Source organism: Rissa tridactyla, chromosome 7 (assembly GCF_028500815.1).
Source record: "Rissa tridactyla isolate bRisTri1 chromosome 7, bRisTri1.patW.cur.20221130, whole genome shotgun sequence".
Lineage (NCBI taxonomy): Eukaryota > Metazoa > Chordata > Aves > Charadriiformes > Laridae > Rissa > Rissa tridactyla.
Genome location: NC_071472.1, coordinates 43556585 through 43575149, shown reverse-complemented (window position 1 = coordinate 43575149; position 18565 = coordinate 43556585). Strand labels below are relative to the sequence as shown.

General features: G+C 44.1%; 1 protein-coding gene across 22 annotated transcripts in view; it reads right to left on the bottom strand.

The window, feature by feature from the left end:
* TRPM8 (transient receptor potential cation channel subfamily M member 8) overlaps positions 1–18565 on the bottom strand; it is a 152488-nt gene that overhangs the window by 71545 nt on the left and 62378 nt on the right. For 14 of the 22 annotated variants that reach the window (XM_054209564.1, XM_054209581.1, XM_054209567.1 and 11 more), the window contains one exon: positions 10361–10511. The exons of 6 other annotated variants lie outside the window; for them this stretch is intronic. In XM_054209564.1, the coding sequence (XP_054065539.1) occupies positions 10361–10426 (66 nt within the window). In that variant the 5' untranslated portion in view covers positions 10427–10511. Of the gene's footprint in view, positions 1–10360; positions 10512–14639; positions 14658–18565 lie in introns of those variants that run through there. 2 more of the 22 variants (XM_054209570.1, XM_054209576.1) reach the window with 2 other exon arrangements.

The following is an 18565-nucleotide window of genomic DNA, read 5'->3' as shown; positions in this document are numbered from 1 at the left end:
TTTCTTGTCCTTCTTGTGCCTGGAAATGGTTTCCAGAATTAATTCCATCACCTACCCAAGGATCCTCCTTCCTGAAGATGGGAGTGATGATTACTCTTTTCCAGTCCTCAGGAACCTCTCCCAGTCACCATGACCTTCTAAAGGCAACCAAGACTGGCCTCACAATGACATCAGCCTCAGCACTTGTGGGTGCACCCCTTCAAGCCCCATCGATTTCTGTATGTCCAGTTTAAGTGCTCTCTAACCCAATCCTCCCTCCAGTGAGGGTGTTTTCCTTGGTGGGGAATGGCAGTGCTCCAGTCCAGGCAAGAAGCTTTTTGCCCCTGCCTGACTAGCATTCCAGAGGCCTCTGCGTGTCTTTCAGTGGACCCCATGGGCCACATGCAAGAGAAAGGACAGAAAAGACAAGTCCAAACGCCAGCAGAAAGCTCCACTCCAACTCAATCCACAAAAGACTAGAAAGAGATGAAGCTTGACCTGAACATTGCGTCTTACCACTTGCACAGCCCTGCATGCAACGGATGTTTTCTGCTACAACGGGTGCATAATTTCAGTCCAGTGTGGACACCAAACATTTTGACAGCCATAGAAATAAAACCTTATTTTATTTCACAGAACAGTCTCCTGATTTTGCGTCTGTCACCACTCATGTCTCGGCACAGAAAACACATAAATAAAACAAGGAAGGAAATATTTTATTCATGAGCACAAAGCCCATCTGAGTTCTGAGAAAGCTTACTGTTGCTTTTAAGGTGTCTCAACTCAGGGCATTAAGATTGCGGTACATCACATGGGAAGCGTCAGAAGTCCCCAGCACAATAAACTTGGCAGAAGATACACAGCCAACCACCAGTGTTTGAGAAGAGACTTCTGTGATCTATTGTCAGCCTGGAATTTTGTCTCAACTCTGGATTTTGTGTATTCTAACTGTTAGATCCAATTATAAGAGATGACCAGCTAAGGATTAGATGAGAAGGCAGCCAAGGAAGTGAACTTTAGGCCAGGACTCAGCTGACAGATGCCAAATTACATAGTACAATTCACTCAGTAAACCTGGATTTATTTCTGCAGTCATTATCTTCATCTGAGAGTCCTATCCATGATAAACAACACAACAGCACCTTCAGCTGATGAGCTTTGCCCTCAAAAGACTATCTACTGTCAAAACACAGTTAAACTCAGAGAAATCTCAGACTTCATTAAACAGGGGTGCTGACCTTTGTAGGCAACAGAAAAGGCTCCCTGTTATATTTTGTCCTTGATTTTCCAAGTGATACTGAGAACCACGCCTGAATGTGGAAAGTCGGAAACCAGGACTTCATTGCCTAATCAATATTTATCTGCAAAACCACTTCCCATTCTTATAAGCCTGGGGAGCAGCAAGCTTTACAGGCAGTATCAGCATAGGGTAAAATCAATGAAGATGCCATTGAAAGGAAGAGGTTGGCTGAGTGCAGAGCCACTACAAGACCAGGCTGGATGGGGCTCTGAGCAACCTGGTCTAGCGGGAGGTGTCCCTACCCATGGCAGGGAGCTGGAACTAGATGATCTTTAAGGTCCCTGCCAGCCCAAACCATTCTATGACAGTACCAATAGGCCTTAATTGCCCTGAGCAGCCTCACAGGGGCCTCTACCTGAAGTCCTGTCCATGGTCCAGGGGCTCCCTTTCAGCTCAGCCCCGGGCACCCGGTCTTGGCCTGAGCTATATGGTAGGTGAGCCTGTGTCCAGCCCTACCTCTGGCCCCATCTCTCAGGTGACCCCTTGGACCCTTGCTGTAACCCTGCCTGCCTACAGCCCCAACTCCTGCTGCTCCTGTCTGGACCCCTGGATGGTCCATCTCCTCACTTTGTCTGGGGCTTTCCATAGACCCTGTTACCTGCATCCCTGTGGGCCTCCTCACAGCCCGGAGAGGAAAGGCTCCAAAGCTGATGCATCTGTGACAGCCAGATAAACACCCAGCCCTGGCAGCCTGTTAGTCCAAATCTCCCCTGGGCCCACGTAAGAGCAATTAAGGGGGTCTGGCCAACAGCTGGAGCTCCTACAGCATGCTGGAGTACACAGTTCCTTATTTGCTATAAGAAAACTGGCTAGGTTTGTTTGCTCTGCACATGGCAGCATATGTCAGTACTAGATCAATGCCTCACAGGCAGAATAAAAACACTGTATTTGGTAATAAGAGCAGATTGAATACATATTTCAGTCTCTCTTGCCTAGATATATGCCAGTTCTACGAGCTGAATGGAGAAGCAGGCAATGAATATTTTGATAAATATTCTAAAGGTTGTACCAACACAACCCGATGGAACACATTTAAATAGGAAAAACATGTATTTTGCGTTATTGTTTCCTTATGAATTACTACAATAAGAGGACTGCAGATTTTCTACTTGAACTCTTTGAAGAGCGTTATTTAAATTAAGTGCTTTAGTTACAGTTCCAAAAGCTTGACCGTCTTACATACGTTTAGCTGTCTCCCCCCCAAACACATACACTTTTTATTGTAACAAAAACTAGAATTTCTTGTGTGGATTATTTTGCCTTCAAAGATAGCACTCTGTGTCAGGGAAGGTCACTGGTTTGGCAGTCGTTAAGCTTAATTCAATTTAACCCACAAGCCCAAAACCTTATTTTTCTGATTTGTTCAACATCTGATTTGGCTGAAGGTGGAGCTATTTGGGTTCATGTGCTAACTCGTCTGTTAAGCAGATGGCATTTTTCTTCCCCAGCTGAGACAAAAGGCATTTCCCTTCCCAGAACAGTAAATGCAAACCCTTTCACACTGCCACCCTCTGGCAAAAAACGCATTTGCAATATTAATGACAGCTATTTTTGTCCTCTGGCACATTCAGTCCTAAGAAGAATAGAGCCAATCTTTTCCTAGTTATTGAAAATCTTTTCTCAAAAAGTGCTGTAATCTAAGGAAAAGATCCAGTAAGGTTGACCAAAATAGAAAGGAGTGTCCCTCCTGCCCAAGGTGCATGTTTCTTGTGTCACTTTTATAAAGAGCAACATATAGTTATCTATACAGAGGTAACACGTCTTTATAAAAGGGTATTTAAGGCCAACGCTATTAGAACATATATTTTGCAAGCTCAGAAGTTACAGAAAAAAAATAATGGTCAAAGCAGAAAGTTCATACAGTCAGGAGTTTGCTTTGGGGATGTCTGACCAGAGCCAAATACAGCACGTACATATATGACTGATCTCTCTGGGGGTCTCTGTCTTGGACAAGAATGAGAAGCAACTTCAGTCGGGACCTGCCTGAATTTGCTATAAACTTTGGCACTTGCACGGTTACCTAAACTAACTGGACTAAAGCAAGATGCTGTGGATAGGGAGCATTGCTGGCTGAAGTTCCAGCTTTAATCCAGGTTGCCAGCAGAAACGCTGGCAGGTCTCACCCTTGGAAAGCAAGGAAAGCATCGCCTCAATCACAGATAACTAAGCAACAGGGTTTTCTGTAAAGCCAGCTACAGCAAACACACATGAAGCAATACTACACCGTCACCCTCAACTCCTCCGCTTGCTTTTAAGAAAAAAAACCCCATGAGCTTAAATATATGAACCAGCGGTGGAGCTAACAGCTGACAAGCATGACACCACACAGACGTTATGTCAGCAGAAAACCGGTCTCTTCCTCCCAGCTGAAGTGCCACTGGGGGAAAATAAGAGCTTCATATGAAACCAATTACAGTGAGCCACTCCAGCTGAGAGCTCCCGTGTTCAGTCCCAGGCAATCACTAGCCCTGCCGTGCTACATCACGTCTAGCAGGGGGGCATGCCCACATTTGAGCTGTACACACAGCTGCCCTACCTAGAAGCACTCCCCAGGACGCTGTCTGAGGATAAGCAAAGTAGAAGAGAAGGAAACAAGCTAAATGCAGAGCAATTCATTTGCGCTAAAATGAGGAAGTCCATGGCTTTGCCAAAGCAGCTCCGCATAACCTGCAGGAGGCATCCGTTCAGAAAGCTCCAACTTCCATCTCACCACTGGGTATCATTTCTGTGAGGGGAGATATCCCACTGGATCTTCCCCAGCAGCCACAAAAACTTACAACAACTTCAGCCTCCTCCCTCCCGAATCTGTTATCCACCAAGGAAAACACAAAGCTCGCAGCAACTGCTAGAAGTCTATCTCTTTCAGCTCAGAAGCTATTCCAGAGAGGTTTCGGGAAGCCTGCCCAGGGAGTCAGATAAGGAAAGCAGTTAGGGTTTCCCAACTTGCTTCACCTCCTGGATATTGACGGTTCACACACTTACAAGGGCCTGGGAGATTCGTATTTCTTAATACTATGTGGTCTTCCTGAAGAGCTGCACAAAACCATTCATGCTGAACTAGGAGTAGCAATGACAAACATACCCTCCAAGTGGGGAAAAAAGGCAATATAACAGACATATGGGTGCCAAAAAAGCATGATTTTTTTTTCCTGTAGGAAACTCAGGATGAAGAAAGGTTTAACTTTGTTCTACAGGCAGTTGTGGCTTGAGCAATAAATGCCCTGCGTCCCTACAGAGCTATTACTCAGTCCCTTTAACTCTCCCAGTTTACCCCACAAGAAAGCGCTTCTTGAAATACCAGGCCTTATGGTCATATACAGGGCTTTGAAAACACAACACGATTGTCTCTAAGCTAGTCTAACAAGTGCCCTGATAGAGATGCTTTTCCAAAGCACAAAAAGCAGTTTGACGCCTGCCTCCCATCAGCACTTCTTTAATACCAGGGAGTTTCCACGCATGTAGAGCAGGGATAGCAATAACTATGTGGGGAAAAAAAATACATGGAAAGAACCTTAATAATAATAGTCATGTCTTTCTGTTTAGTGCTCTCCCTTCAAATTTAAAACTAGGTACTTTCCAGTCCACTTCCACTTCTGAAGGACAAAAGGGATTTCTGCAGAGCTTTCCTGTGAGGTCCCTCATGGTGAGGGATTTTCAGGTTTTTAATTTTTTTATTCCAGAAGGAGGAACAAAGTTTAAGTATACACAGCCATGTTATTTTCCTAGGAGTATTTTGAAAATTCAATGGTAATATGACATTATCAGAGGACAAAACAGAAAAACCAGATGCCAGTCACACCTACTTTCTTTGAAACTGATGTTACAGCTACTCAAATTAGGAGCCTAACAGCCTGAGATAAAAACAAAACCAGATCTTGGAGCCAGAAGCCTACACCCAACGTTAGGGGCTTCTTCAGTCACACAAGGTCAGTTCACCCTATTCTGTGTAATCAGAGGCAAAGCCACTTTCATCCGCCCATCATGAGACACCATTGAATTGGGTCTCTCTGAATCAGCATTTCCTGGCCAGCGCGGGAGGATTAAGTAGGTGTGCAGTTACCGTCTGAGAGACTTCGGGCATCTCAGTCCCAAAGATGGACCACTCAAGCAATTCATACTGCTTCCGACTCTAAAAATAAAGCCGCCTTTTCAGGGGGAATCCTCTCACGCATACCTGGGCACGGAGCTCCTCTCTGACAAAGGAAGACTTGCACAATCAGCACAAAATAATCCAGAGCCCCAGTCAGCTGAACGAGTAATTGCACGCAAAATGCATGCCATTCAAGACCAAACCCAGCAAAAAAAAATGAATCTCACCTATATCAACCTTCGCACAGGTTCCCTGACAGTAGCCAGAGATACACTTGCAAATATTTCCTGGAATTGTAAGGACCAGCCAGGCAGTAAAGTTAGCTGTCATTCCTAGCCTGCATTATTGCATTCTTTACACTGGTCACTTAATTCTTTTTCATACATAACTCAGAAATCTATAGATGTATATTCCCACTTAACTAAAACATGAGCAAGCTATATCTACCTTTTCACTTGCATTTAAGACAAATCTCATTTTTCAGGATTTGAACTACCACCTCATGCCAGCTTCATTTACCTGGATTAGATCCACCGCATCCAAAGCCCGCAGGGGTCAGTAATGATACATATACCGTGGTACCTACAGGAAAGCAATCTAGGCATTCAGGATTATCAGAGTTAATTTCTTCAAATGAGAACAAGTTGCTTCATGCTTTCCATTCAAAAAGTCTTGGCGCCTGTGCCCAGCTGCATGCCAGAGACATGGGCACCTCAATTCTAACACGTGTTCTCCCATTAGCTTGCCATGAGACATTTTAGCGATTAAAGTCCTGCTTCATTCATACTTTAAGTCTTATTATGGATACGTAATGCAGAAAGTACGTTCCACTGCAGAGCCCTCACGTTAAGAAATCCTGGCAGGCACTGCTATCATGAAAATAAATGTCCTCCAGGACTATGTCCAGGCAATACTCTCTGCTATGGACCTCAGCCACAAAATGAAAACAGAGTCTATATCAGCGAATGAGAAAATTGACCAGTGCCATGATCCTACAGCGAGACGTGTAAAAGTGGCTACCGTCATGCCATAAACCAAATAATCCTTGACAGACAATAGCAAGGACACACTGAGACCTCGCTCTAGGATTAAAAGCTCTAACACCTGCTAGGCTTTAAGTAACATGTAGTAAGTAATAACCCAGGTGCTACAGGAAGAACAAAAGCACAAATCAGAGAGATGGTCCAAATGGCTTATGCAAAGGTATTGCTTTCTCATTAACTCTTGGGTCTCACGCTCTGCCAATTCAGGAGCAGTCTGTTGGCCCTCCCCTCCTGACATCTCAAGGCTGTGAACCTCGGTAAGCCGCATGAACAGTCTGACAGAGAGGAACTCCAGGAGCCCGGACCAATTTACAGCCACAAGACGTATAATTTACAAAGCCAGAGTCACACTGTGACAGCGATGTGTGCATCCGCTCCTGCACAGGTCGGGTGCAACAGAAGCAATTCACATTCTCCTTGGGGGAGAAGAGAAATCCAGAAGCATGCCACCAAATCTCAGTGCAGAGTCTAATTATACCCCTGACCTCTAGCTCATGTATGCACGCACTTGCAAATACAGTTTTCATCCTAGAATTGCAGGCAGATAAAGCTAGGGGACTATTCAGGGAAATGCGGACCCCCACGCTTACAGTGTGCAGTATCAACTTGCAAATTTAGTTACATTCAAGAGCTGAGACCTTAATTTGGCATTTTAGTCTGCTGCATTTGCTTTGGTAGTTTTCCTGTTACTGTTGTGAATAGTGTCTGTGCTCCTACATAATTAAGAGCAGCATAATGCCTACTGAGTGTTTCTAATTTGCTGGGCTGCTTTTTCCTGCAAGTGAAAAAAATGTAACCAGACATGAGCAAGCAAGAGGCAGAACACCACACACGCTGCTGGTGCTAGCAATCTCTCAGTTCCTGCTCTGAGCAAAGACCTGAAACAGTTAGCAAACTGCTTCACTTTTAAGCACCTTCAGTAATCTCAACTCAAATTACACTTTGTTTTACACATTTCCAGTGCCGTATCAAGACCGATTAGCTGATCCAATTTCAGTTTCAAAACACCCGCTCCTCTCCACCAAAACCGTCTACAAAGACCCAACTGATACCAACTTTGTAAAAACATGTACCTGAAAGTATATATATTCTCCCTGTATTTTTGACAAAAATTGCTTAAATCAAGGGATTTCTTTGCACTAAAAGATGAGTCCATCCTCCTACAGTAAGAGACCATGACTGTGGCCTAACCCTCAGTTTTGAGACTACCATTTATAATGTGAGCTACTGACAGATGTCCCACGATGTCGGATGTCCCATCTGTCGTCTTTTGCCCCACAAAGCTCTCCCTGGCACTGTCCAGTGTCTAATGCTGGCCCAGCCACCGTAGCAATTCCTGCTTCCCCAAATTAAAGAAAAAATGAACAGATTCAACCTTCCAGCCCTGGGGCTGCTCTTTCCTTTCAGGTGGCTATGCCAGTCCTCCCCAGACACTCCACCCCTCATACAAATTCTCCCATGAGGCAATCTCTTCTTCTTACTCTCCTTCCTGCTCGAACCTCTTTTTTACTGTCAGAAAAAAGTTGCGTTAAGGCTTCACTGCAGCTGCGTTTAACTAAGGATTTTTGAATTCTGCAAGATGCTCTTGGTTGCTGTAGACAGCATACCAAACCAAGCCTTAAAAAAATAAACAAACCCCTAGAAGCAGGATGCTGACAATACTATAAATTCAGAACCACACACCCCCCTATATACACACTGCCTCAAATAATTCACGTGTACTAGCTCATACAGCTAATGTTTTGTTGCAGCAGTGAGATTTTCCCTTAGTCTAGGAATGGAAAGCAGATACTGCTGTGTGTTTATCTTTTGGCAAATGTTCATTCCCTTCAGTATCCAGCACACCTCTTTTTAACTTCCCTGATAACAAGTACATTGTTTACAGCAAACATTTGCACAGAAGAATTTAGCTTGCATCCGAGGTCAGACTCTGGCAGATGTTTATTAACACAACTAAAAACAGCTGAAGGGATGTACAGCAGGTAATTCTGACTCTATTTTTCTCTCATATGAAGCAAGCGATACAGAACTATATAGATTCTTAGATGCAAGGTTGCATGTCGCTCTCTATAAAATCGAGTTTTACCTGTAAAAATAAAATATTAAGAAAAACAACTGCTCAAAACACTTCCAGCTTCATTTGTTTTACCAAGGAAACAGATCTTCTAAGAAATGAAAGAAACCTGGCACCAGTCTAATTAGCACAGCTGTTTTGGGAAAACCCAGCACAGCAGCCTGACAAGCAGCTCCTGTCCGGAGATGGGAACCCAGAGTTCACCAACAGAGGAAGCCCAGGCGGGTTGGACAAGATGACCTCCAAAGGTCCCTTCCTACCTCAACCAGTCTGCGATTACTCTTGTATGGAGATACCGTGTATCAGGTGAAGCAAATGCTGCGTGCTCAAGGAAAACAAAATACGGAATTTATTCATTACTCCCTGTCAGCAGGCAGATGTTTAGCTGCTTCCTGGGAAGCAGGGCCCCAGCACATGTAACTTAACTTGGGAAGGCAATAACCACGAACATCCCCCTTCCTCCTACTTCCCTTTAGCTTTTATTGCTAAGCACAACATCATGCAGCATGGAATATCCCTTTGGTTTGTTCAGGTCAGATGTTGTGGCTGTCTCCCCTTCCAATTTCTTGCCCATCCCAGCCTACTTGCCGGTGGGTGCAGAGTGGGAAAAAGAAAGCCTCAACACTGCAAGCACTGCTCAGCCATAGTCAAAATGCTGCTGTGTTATTATAACTGCATTAGTCACAAATCCAAAACACAGCACCATAGAGGCTGCTGCGAAGAAAATTAACTCCATCCCATCCAGACCCAGTACAGCAAGACAGGCATCATCCACTTCCTTTTACATCCTTTACACATTCGGGGTCTTTTTTAAGTGAAGACAGTCTACTCTTGCCATTTCTTTTATGTTTAATCCCCAAGCTTTCCAAATGAATACTGGTACCACTGACACAAGTTTTTCAACCTCAGCATGCTTCAGTTAGAGCTTCTTTAGTTTGAGCTGTAGTGGAGGAATTGCCTCAGTGGAGGAATTAGTATAAAGGAATTGCCTCAGACCATCCCTAATTTAAAGCCTTTTAGTTGCCAGAGGCAGTCACACTTAGACGAAATCACCATTTCCATCTGAGAAACCCTGGTCCTTGCTGCCACCATCTCCACACACTGAGGCTGATGGGCCCAAAACTCCGGATTGCTTCTTAAGGCACTCTTCCCAGGAAGTGTTTTAGCTCCTGAAGGGAGCGCAGAGCGAGGCTGCGTTAGCATGCCTTCGTGAGACGATCTTACAGGGTGAACTGCTGAACTCTCTCGCTCACAGTGATCGATCTCGCCTGACAGCCTACTCTGGTGCAACAAGCCAATTAAATCCCCAGAGCAGTGCTTCTTCTGGCTTGGGTCAGCTGTCAGGCAACCTGCCAGCCTAGCAGGGATTTGCCTTAATATCTTCCCATCCCACTAATGTAATGGTTGTGAAGCACGAGGGGATGTGCCAGGGATGGCTCCAACAGATTCAGTGCAAAGCTTGTCAAAGTACATCTGACAGCAGGCAACAAAAGAAGGACTTTCAATCACTAGAGTGAAATAGAGCCCCACTTCAATGTGATTTCTTCAGCCACCCCCAAATCTTCTTAGAATAGCTCTTTAACTATAAACCCAACTATACACCCCTCCTTCTCTGGCAGGCTGAATTCTCCTCTGCACTACAGACCAAATCTAAACAAAATTCAATTCTGTTAGCCACAAAACTATCCTCCTCCAGTAAACGGCATCACCATTCAATACACCCATGGCAGTTCTGACAGCAGCTTTGTCTTCTGGGTGAACATACATTTTAACAAACGTATAAAGGCGTGTACATTTGAAGCAAGGCCACTGCACAGCACTCACCCCTGGGAGGAGGATGAAAGAACAAACAGCATGTGACAGATGTTACTCACGTCACCTAACACGTTGCTGGGATGGCTCTGGGATACTGCAGTAGCAAGCACAGCCCAGGAATGCATGAAAGAAGCAGTTTTGCTGTTTTCTTTTCATTTCCTTCCCACGCTGCAGAAAAGACATCGGGATCTCCAGGACTTGAATGGCTCCCTGCGGCAAAACGTGACAAGATCAGGTACTTTGCTGGCCAAGCGATTACAATCATCCCCCAAAGTGAAATTATATGTTCAGCCACTGCACTCAGTCACTCAGCATGAGCGACACCAAATGTTCAGCTAGGTAATTAGGGCTCAATCTTTTACATTACAGGGAAAACAATCCCCCTCCTCTGTCAAGCTAACAAGCTTCCTCAGCCAAACATGCCTGAACTCTTAATTATGGTTTGAAAGTGCCGAGGGCACAGGTTTAGATACTCCTCTTTAGGCTTTGAAGTGATGGCATACCTTTTTTCACCATTAAGTGTCTACATTTACAAACAAATCCAGTGCAGAGCCTTGGAGCCCGCCCTTTTAAGCCTTTCACTGTAGTCAAACAGATGAATCAAAGGGTATTAGCACCTTGGTTTAACAAAGCCCAACTACAAACCAGCTGACAACACCGCTGTCAGCAGACTCATCATACTTAAGAATGGAGGAAGCAAGTCTATTTTTGTAAACTACAGCAACATACTACAGATAGGCTTGAGTGAGGACTGAAGGAAGATAAAAAGGATTGCAGCTTAAGGGGAACTGCCACTCCAGCTAGAGTGCAGCCTGGTACTTCCTGTGATGCTCCATTCCAAAAGCACAGCTCTGTCTCAAAGAAGTTGTATTTGCACGGATGATCTCTTGTCTGCTTTGGAAACGCTAAGAGTTTTAACATATTCCAAGAATAAGCTTTCAAAAAAGATGCTTTTAAGCCCAGATTTGGTACCAGCTGTGCGTCTGTAGAAATGGGAATTTAAATCTGTACTGTTAGCCATTCCTCCAGAGAGCTTCCTCCACAGGGCAAGACACAGCATACTGCACTGGTGCCTCTGAAGCCTAGGCCCCTCCAGGTGCATCAAATCTGCCATTTAATTTCTACCCTCATTTTCTACTACCTGGCAAGTCATTGGCATCCTCCTCTTAACTTGCTTGGTAGCTTAGACTCAAGCTGCAAGAGCCTACATCTACAGAGTACTTGCGCTTTCCTGGGATCACGAAGCTTCCTATGTCGTTTACCCCACCAAAGTTAAGAGGCAGAGAATGTTCCCAGCAGAAGACAGTCTTTCAGTACAGAAAGGGGAGCTTTTCAGCTCAGAGCTATTCAACATTGCCGTCTCTGTCAGTGGGTCACATCTTCGGAGCCTGGCTCTGCTGAGATAGTAACAGAGCCCAACGCATCCTGGGCATCTGTTTGCTCACATACCATCACACCCCAGTGCCAGGCAGGCAGGCCTGAATTCCTCATGCGGATCAGTCTGTGCTTGTTCTTATTTTGTTTGCTTCACACAGTTGCCATTATCTTTGTTTCCCTTCACTGAGTCCCTGCTATTTTAGCCATTCTTTTCAATGCTTTTGGTAAACTGTGTCAGATGCCTGCCTTGAGGAGGAGCAAGTCATCATCACTTATGCCAACATGCCTGCTGCGTGAATGAACCTGCCAATGAAGCACAGCCAGAAGCCATTTCAGAAAGTTCTTCAGATGTTTTCTTCTCCACTGAGATCAGTCTAAGCTTTCCGGTCCAAAACAATAATTCCCACCTAGAAAAATGCTTATCTTCTAGGTTCCAAATCCTGATTCAAGGCTATTTAACTAGTACTGAAAGAGAACTAACCCCTTTGTGTCTTCACCTGTATTGCCTCCAGTATCCCCTTATCTACACCAGAGTAGATGCTCCCAGATAGGCTTCCTTTGCTTCCCTAATGCTCTGCCTTCCTTGGAAATTCAATTACATTTTTCCTTTTAAATCCCAGGAATGAAAGTCACAACAAATCTATACGAGAAACCACTTGGATTTCTTTCTAATCTTCTATTTTATTCTTAGCCTTTTGGAGGACACGCTCAACAGATTGTTAGATGTTTCACCAGATGCACACCACTCTGGCCAAACAACTCAGCTTGTCTAGTTGGCAGCAGGATCTCCCTTCTCACGGTTTTCCAAGACTGAAATATCCATGCTTCATTACTGTAGAGTTTCTTGATGGTGTAGCCTTCCAGCTGCTTAGGATACACACTGCAAGGAAGGCACTCGCGGAGGCATTGGCTGAGAGAACTTCCTTTTTAGACAGTCCAGAGCTTTTTGGACAGTCTGTAATAAGTCACAAGCGTCATACTCCTTACAGCTGCAAACGTACAGCTCTAAGTGAAGCACATTACTAGATCCTGGTTCTATTTAAACTGTCTCTGTAGGCAAGAGTAAAAACATTTCAAGTCCCTTCTACTTCAGCATGTTTAAGCTTCCTGCTTTAACTACACATGCTGGGCTGCAGAAGTACCTTTGTCTAACTTGGCCCAGACATCGTTGAAACAAGATCTCTTCAAATATCAGATGTATGTTTAAATCCTCAAGCAACGCTGTGCTGGAAGAGGAGAGCTAGGCAGGCAGGGTTAGTCAGTGCCCCTACCTCTGCAGCCGGGGGCATGAGTTCCCAGTCCACCTCCCTCGGCTTTACAGTGAGCATTCTGACCTCAAACTCGAGATGAGGACATTCACACCTCACCACTTCAACACACAGCACTCCCACTGCAGTTTCCCGTGTTAGCTGTTCACCAACCTAGGGTTTACATTATGAGAAAATACCAGCAAAATCCCCAAAGACCATGCACTCACAACAGACCATAAGGGTTCACAAACTTGTGGCCACAAGTTCAAGTGAACAACCCACACGGATTAAAATAAAAAAAAAAAGGCACAAAATAATCAAATAATTACAACCTAATAGGGGAAGCTGATATAGTTTAGTAGTGTTTATGCTGCTGAACAGTGAAAGCCTCAGCTTTTCCTGCTGATCTGATGATTCTGATTTAAAATCCACTTAAATGAATACAATTCTAATGAGACTACTGTGCAGACTGTATAGGTTTGATCAATACTCGCAACTTGTATTTAAATAAAATGCTCATATCTATTTACTCAAACAGCTTGTTCAAGCCAATTAACTGATATGCCTGGTATCACACTGTCAGGTAAGCTACATTAGATTGGCTATTTAAAATAAAACCTACTAGAAGGCTGTCATTCGGGGTGTAGTACAATGGAGCAGCTTCTCTTGTTGGGTTTATATTGCTCGTTGCACAGTTATGAGCACGGAGCACTAATGGTGCTGCTCAGAGCTCACTGAACCAGACCTGTGAGAGATGGTCCTGCTCGAGAAGGTCTTGCTTCAAATCCCTGGTCCAGTACACAGTCCGACCCAGTCCAACCCGGAAGTACAATGACTGCATGCTGTGAAATTCCATTAAAGTGCAGCTACTTTTGCTGACAAATCCTATACATCAGCTCATAAATTCTGTAGTTTGGTTTTGTTTGGTTTTTGTTTGTTTGTTTTATGTAAATCACTTGTCTAGATATACAGCTTAACAATAACGCTTTTCGTTAAAAGATCTATTTTGTTAAAAGATCTTTCTCATTCTTGGATAAAGAAAAAAAAATAATACCAGAAGCCTAATTGAGCTGCATTAACCTCAAATGTTGAACTGCTTCAGATAACTATTTTTCTGCAGGCATGTCATCAACAAAGAGTTATCGTCAAGATTTTTGTTTTCTGCCAGCCTGAAAAAAGCCCTGCTCAGTTGAACTAAATCATCAATGCTTCCCAAGAAGGTTTAAACTAATTATTTTTGAAGGCAAGGGGAAACAAACAACAAAACTACCATATTTTAGTGTCAAACACACACGCATCCTGCTTCAAAACCAACTCACCTCCAGAGAGCAAATCCCTGTGAACGTGGCAAGACCTAGTTTTCAAATTCACTCAATCAGCAGCTTCTGTTCTGAGCTCACAGAACAGAAACAGTCTGGGGGCAAAACAGATAGCCAAGCTCTCTTTTAGTATTTCAGTGATTTCTCAGTAACACTTGCAGGCTCATTGGCTGGGTGCCATACGAATTGCAAATAACTGGAAGGGAGTGAGAGGGGGAGCAATACAAAACCTAGCTAAAAGTTTCATAGGGGCACAACTGCACGCTAAAAGCTTATAAAAAACTGTTTGATTCAGCTGCACATGACCTATTTGTCGCACATGACCTATTTGTCGCACTTAATTTTAATATTTGGGACTGGAAAGGAGATGGCATCAGAGCTGATAGACATACCTGTATCCCAAATATGAAGGGGGCTTTTTGGATGCTCAGAATGAAGTTTATTTTCTATACAGTATTTTCTATCAAGCAAAAGCAGCAATTGCAGTAGAAGCAAGGCCAGGTTGTTCTCTCTGGCTGAATCTCCCATAGGATGAGCTGACGCAAGGATACTCCGTAGCTGCCAAAGGACCTCTGGGCCAAATCAATCCTCTCTACACTTCCTGGAAAAATGACCACGCAGTAAAAAATTTCATAGCACCAAGTACCATGAAAGTTAAGTTCTGAAGTGCATCCCCTTTGCTGCAGAGATGCAGATAGACAAATCCGTTGTGAGCATCACAGAGCACACACCAGGAAATAAAGAAACACACAAAGAGACAGCAACCTGACTCGGAAAGGTGCTCTTCGCCCCACAAGTAGAGAACTTTGTGCAAACATGGATGTGAAAAAGTCATTCCAGACCACAGTGAAACAATTAGGGAGGACTTGTAGAAGGTAGCGTCTCCGCTGCAAATACAGCGGGTAAGGACAGGCCTAGGACATCCATGAGAATCAAGCCACCCGTTTGTCTGCTGTCAAATTCCACATGGAGCCTTATTGTCCCTGATTATTTCACTGTGAAGCAATCACACTCAATTTCCAAGGGTTAGATACTTAAGGCGTGGCATACTGGACAACCATCATCTTCCTAAAAGGATATTGTAGGAACTTTTAGATACTAAGGAAGCAATCAAGCCAGATAGGCAACCTCGTGACTGGGGAGATAGAACTGCATCACTTACCACACAGAAGACACGCAAGAATAATTTCACAAGGTTGGAAAGGTGCAATTCTACGGTTGCATACTATTACACTGATATAAACTACAGCAACCAGAAACCGTAACGTACAATTAAGAGGAGGAGAGGTAAAAAAAGCTCTAGCTCAATAGGTTCACACCAACATTAACAAATATTTACAAACCGTGTGGAAAGTTTATTGAAATAACCTGTGTAAGTGGATTTGAGAAAGCTTGATACTTGTATTGGAGGCAGGGGGTTGAATCATAACGAACAGCAGGATGCAAGGATCAAAACGAGCACAAGCGTAAAGCCAACAGCTGTTTCTTTCTTGCTCCTCTCATCTTTATTTTTATTTCCATGACAGAAGATTGAGATCATACTGTAAACAGCAGATCAGGGCTAGCAGCAAGGAGCACCACAGGCTAGAGTCTTGCTTAAGGACAGCTGACCAGAACAGTCAAGTCCCTGCAATCACACTCATCTCTGAAGGCATTACTTTTCATAGCACGGTATTTACGACAGCAAATATGTTTGGGGAGGGATGCTATTTAAACAAAGTTTTCAGTTTCCAGTGGGAACAGACACATGATTACTTGGAAAATGCTATCTACCCCCTCTTCCCACCCGTTTCATCTCTGTGAAAACAGCCTTTTTCATCAATTTGAGCCCACCACTAAGACTTCTTGACACTGCAGCTGAATGGATCATCTCATGCTAAATAGCTGCTATTTTCTGCCCCTCCTACACAAACTGACATAATCACAGCACAGAAAACAGTCATTAGAGAATCCATGACTGTCCCGCTACTGGCAGAACATACAGTCTACAAAGATGAGTACAGAAGAGACAATCGCTTGTCGGATAGGAGTACATAGAACCAGAGGTGCAAGGTGCTTGTGCCAGTAGAATCTCGAAGTGCTCTTTGCCTTAAAGATGTCATTTTAGTCACTTATGGTATACAGCCATAGCTAATTGTGACCAATGCAGATGCCAGTGAGTGTAAATGAGCCTTCTTCGCAGCATTTTACACTCTTTAGACTACTAGCTTGGCATCAGTGGTAGAAGAGAAGTAAAATATTGGATGTGGAGATCAGTGGTTTATTCAGGTCTTAGGGGAGAGCCTCATGTTTTCTGATTGTTAATAAAGGGAAAAAAAGAAGAAAAAAACCAAAACTGTTTCCCCATAGCTTCTGAAGGGGGGCCGGGGTGGGGCATGGTTTTAGTTTTGGTTTTTTTGTTTCTTACTATGCTACTCTATTTTTAATTGGCGATAAATTAATCTTCCCCAAGTCAAGTCTGTTTTGCCCATGACTAACTGGTGAATGATCTTCCTGTCCTTTTCTAGACCCACAAGCTTTTTCATCTCATTTTTTCCCCTGTCATGCTGAGGAGGGGGAGTGAGAGAATGGCTTTTTAGGTGCCTGGTGGCCAGCCAAGGTTAAACCACCACAGGTGAGAATTATGTTCCAGCCAGAAATGGAGACAGCAGGTATTTTGCTTGATGAACAGCTTGCAAGAAAGCTGTTCTCCCCAGGCAAGGCGGTTTGCTAAAGGCCTTAAAAAGTAAGATGTACTAGAAGCAACAGCCACTCTGGGGTTTTATTCTGCTCTGCCCAGGAGAGGGGCAGTGATACTGCATAAATATAACTAAGCACATAAAGTAGCTGATACATCAGTATATTAATGAAACGGGCATTGCTCCTATATCTGTAAGGGATCACCTGCTCTTGTCCTCAAAGGGAAGCGCATTGCACAAGGGAGTGGTTTGGCTAAACATACAAAAGCACCTACTTCCCCAGCCTTGGGGGCAATACTTGGCTATACTGGCAGCTCAGCATCCTACAAGGCTCAGTTCCTCTCTTCCACAAAACTTGTACAAGAGGTGTTGGCTTAGCAAGCCGCGGAGGCTGCTCTGTGCCAGAAACAACAGATAAGCTGTGCGTGTGTGTCCTGGGGCAGAATCCCAGAGACGAAGAAAGACAAGACTCAATTAAAAAAAAAAAGTTAAAGGGAAAGCATAAAATTATTTAAACCTTGCTGTCTCATTTCCGACAAGAGACAAAATCGGGGTACAGCAAAGATGCAAAACAGAGTAGCTAGCCTGGGTAAGGCTAGGTAGACAAGGGTAAGAGGCAGAAAAATAGTGACCAAGGATCCCTTACTATAGTCTACCCTGCTCCAGATAAGCACACAGCTGTGTGCAGCTGCCCAGACAATGAGCATGGGACTTGCATATCATTATCTGCCTGGTGCCCGAGTAGTGAACAAAAACCTGTAAAAACAGTGGTGCAACTACATGAGGGCTTATGAAGAGTCATATTAATTGCGTATTTGCAGAAAAGCAAGTGATGCAGCTGTCTGGCCAAGTTTCAGCAAAGCCATGGCCCTCACCATGTGGCATCTCAAAGCAACTGCATCTGTTTGTGATGAACTTTGTCCCCTTCACAGCCAGCTTCACTCTTTGTGCACAGCAGTGAACCAAAGCCCACATAAAAATTTAGTTCAGGATAAAAATGTGTTTGCCTCCATGGTTTAGTTATACTTAATCTCATCATGCTTGATTGCATTAGAAGTAACCAGAATAAAGTTGAGTTTTGCCCAGTCGCTTCACTTTTGCTAAATTTGGGACTATATGGTAAGAGTAGCATTTGAGCATTAGCACAACCACAGAACTGGAGATTTATTTTTCCTGGTACAACTTTCATTTGCACAAGATGTACCACAGAAATCCAGAAAGATTAAAATAATCTTAATTCTAGGAACCACGCTGCTCAGTAAGCCTTTCCCTGGCAATTTACAGTCATCATATAGTACTTGCTGCAAAAGGTCTTGCCAAATGGGTGCCTCTCCTCTTTGCAACTTCTTCCATCAGCCATGGATCTCTGGGGCTGTAGTTTCCTCTGCAATCACCAGGTCAGCGAGGGCAAGCATCACTGTTTCAGTCTTCCCTATTTTCTGTAACACCTTTCCTTTTGTGTTGCGTTAAAACTGTCTGATATCCTGTCCTCTGAAGAACCTTGCTGGTCTTGCATTGCCACTGCTGGACTGCTCATGTTCTTCCTTCTCCCAGGTACAGGGAAGCACGGGACTGCAGGATGGGAGAAGCTGTGGCTGCCCCATCCCTGGAGGTGTTCAAGGCCAAGTTGGACAGGGCTT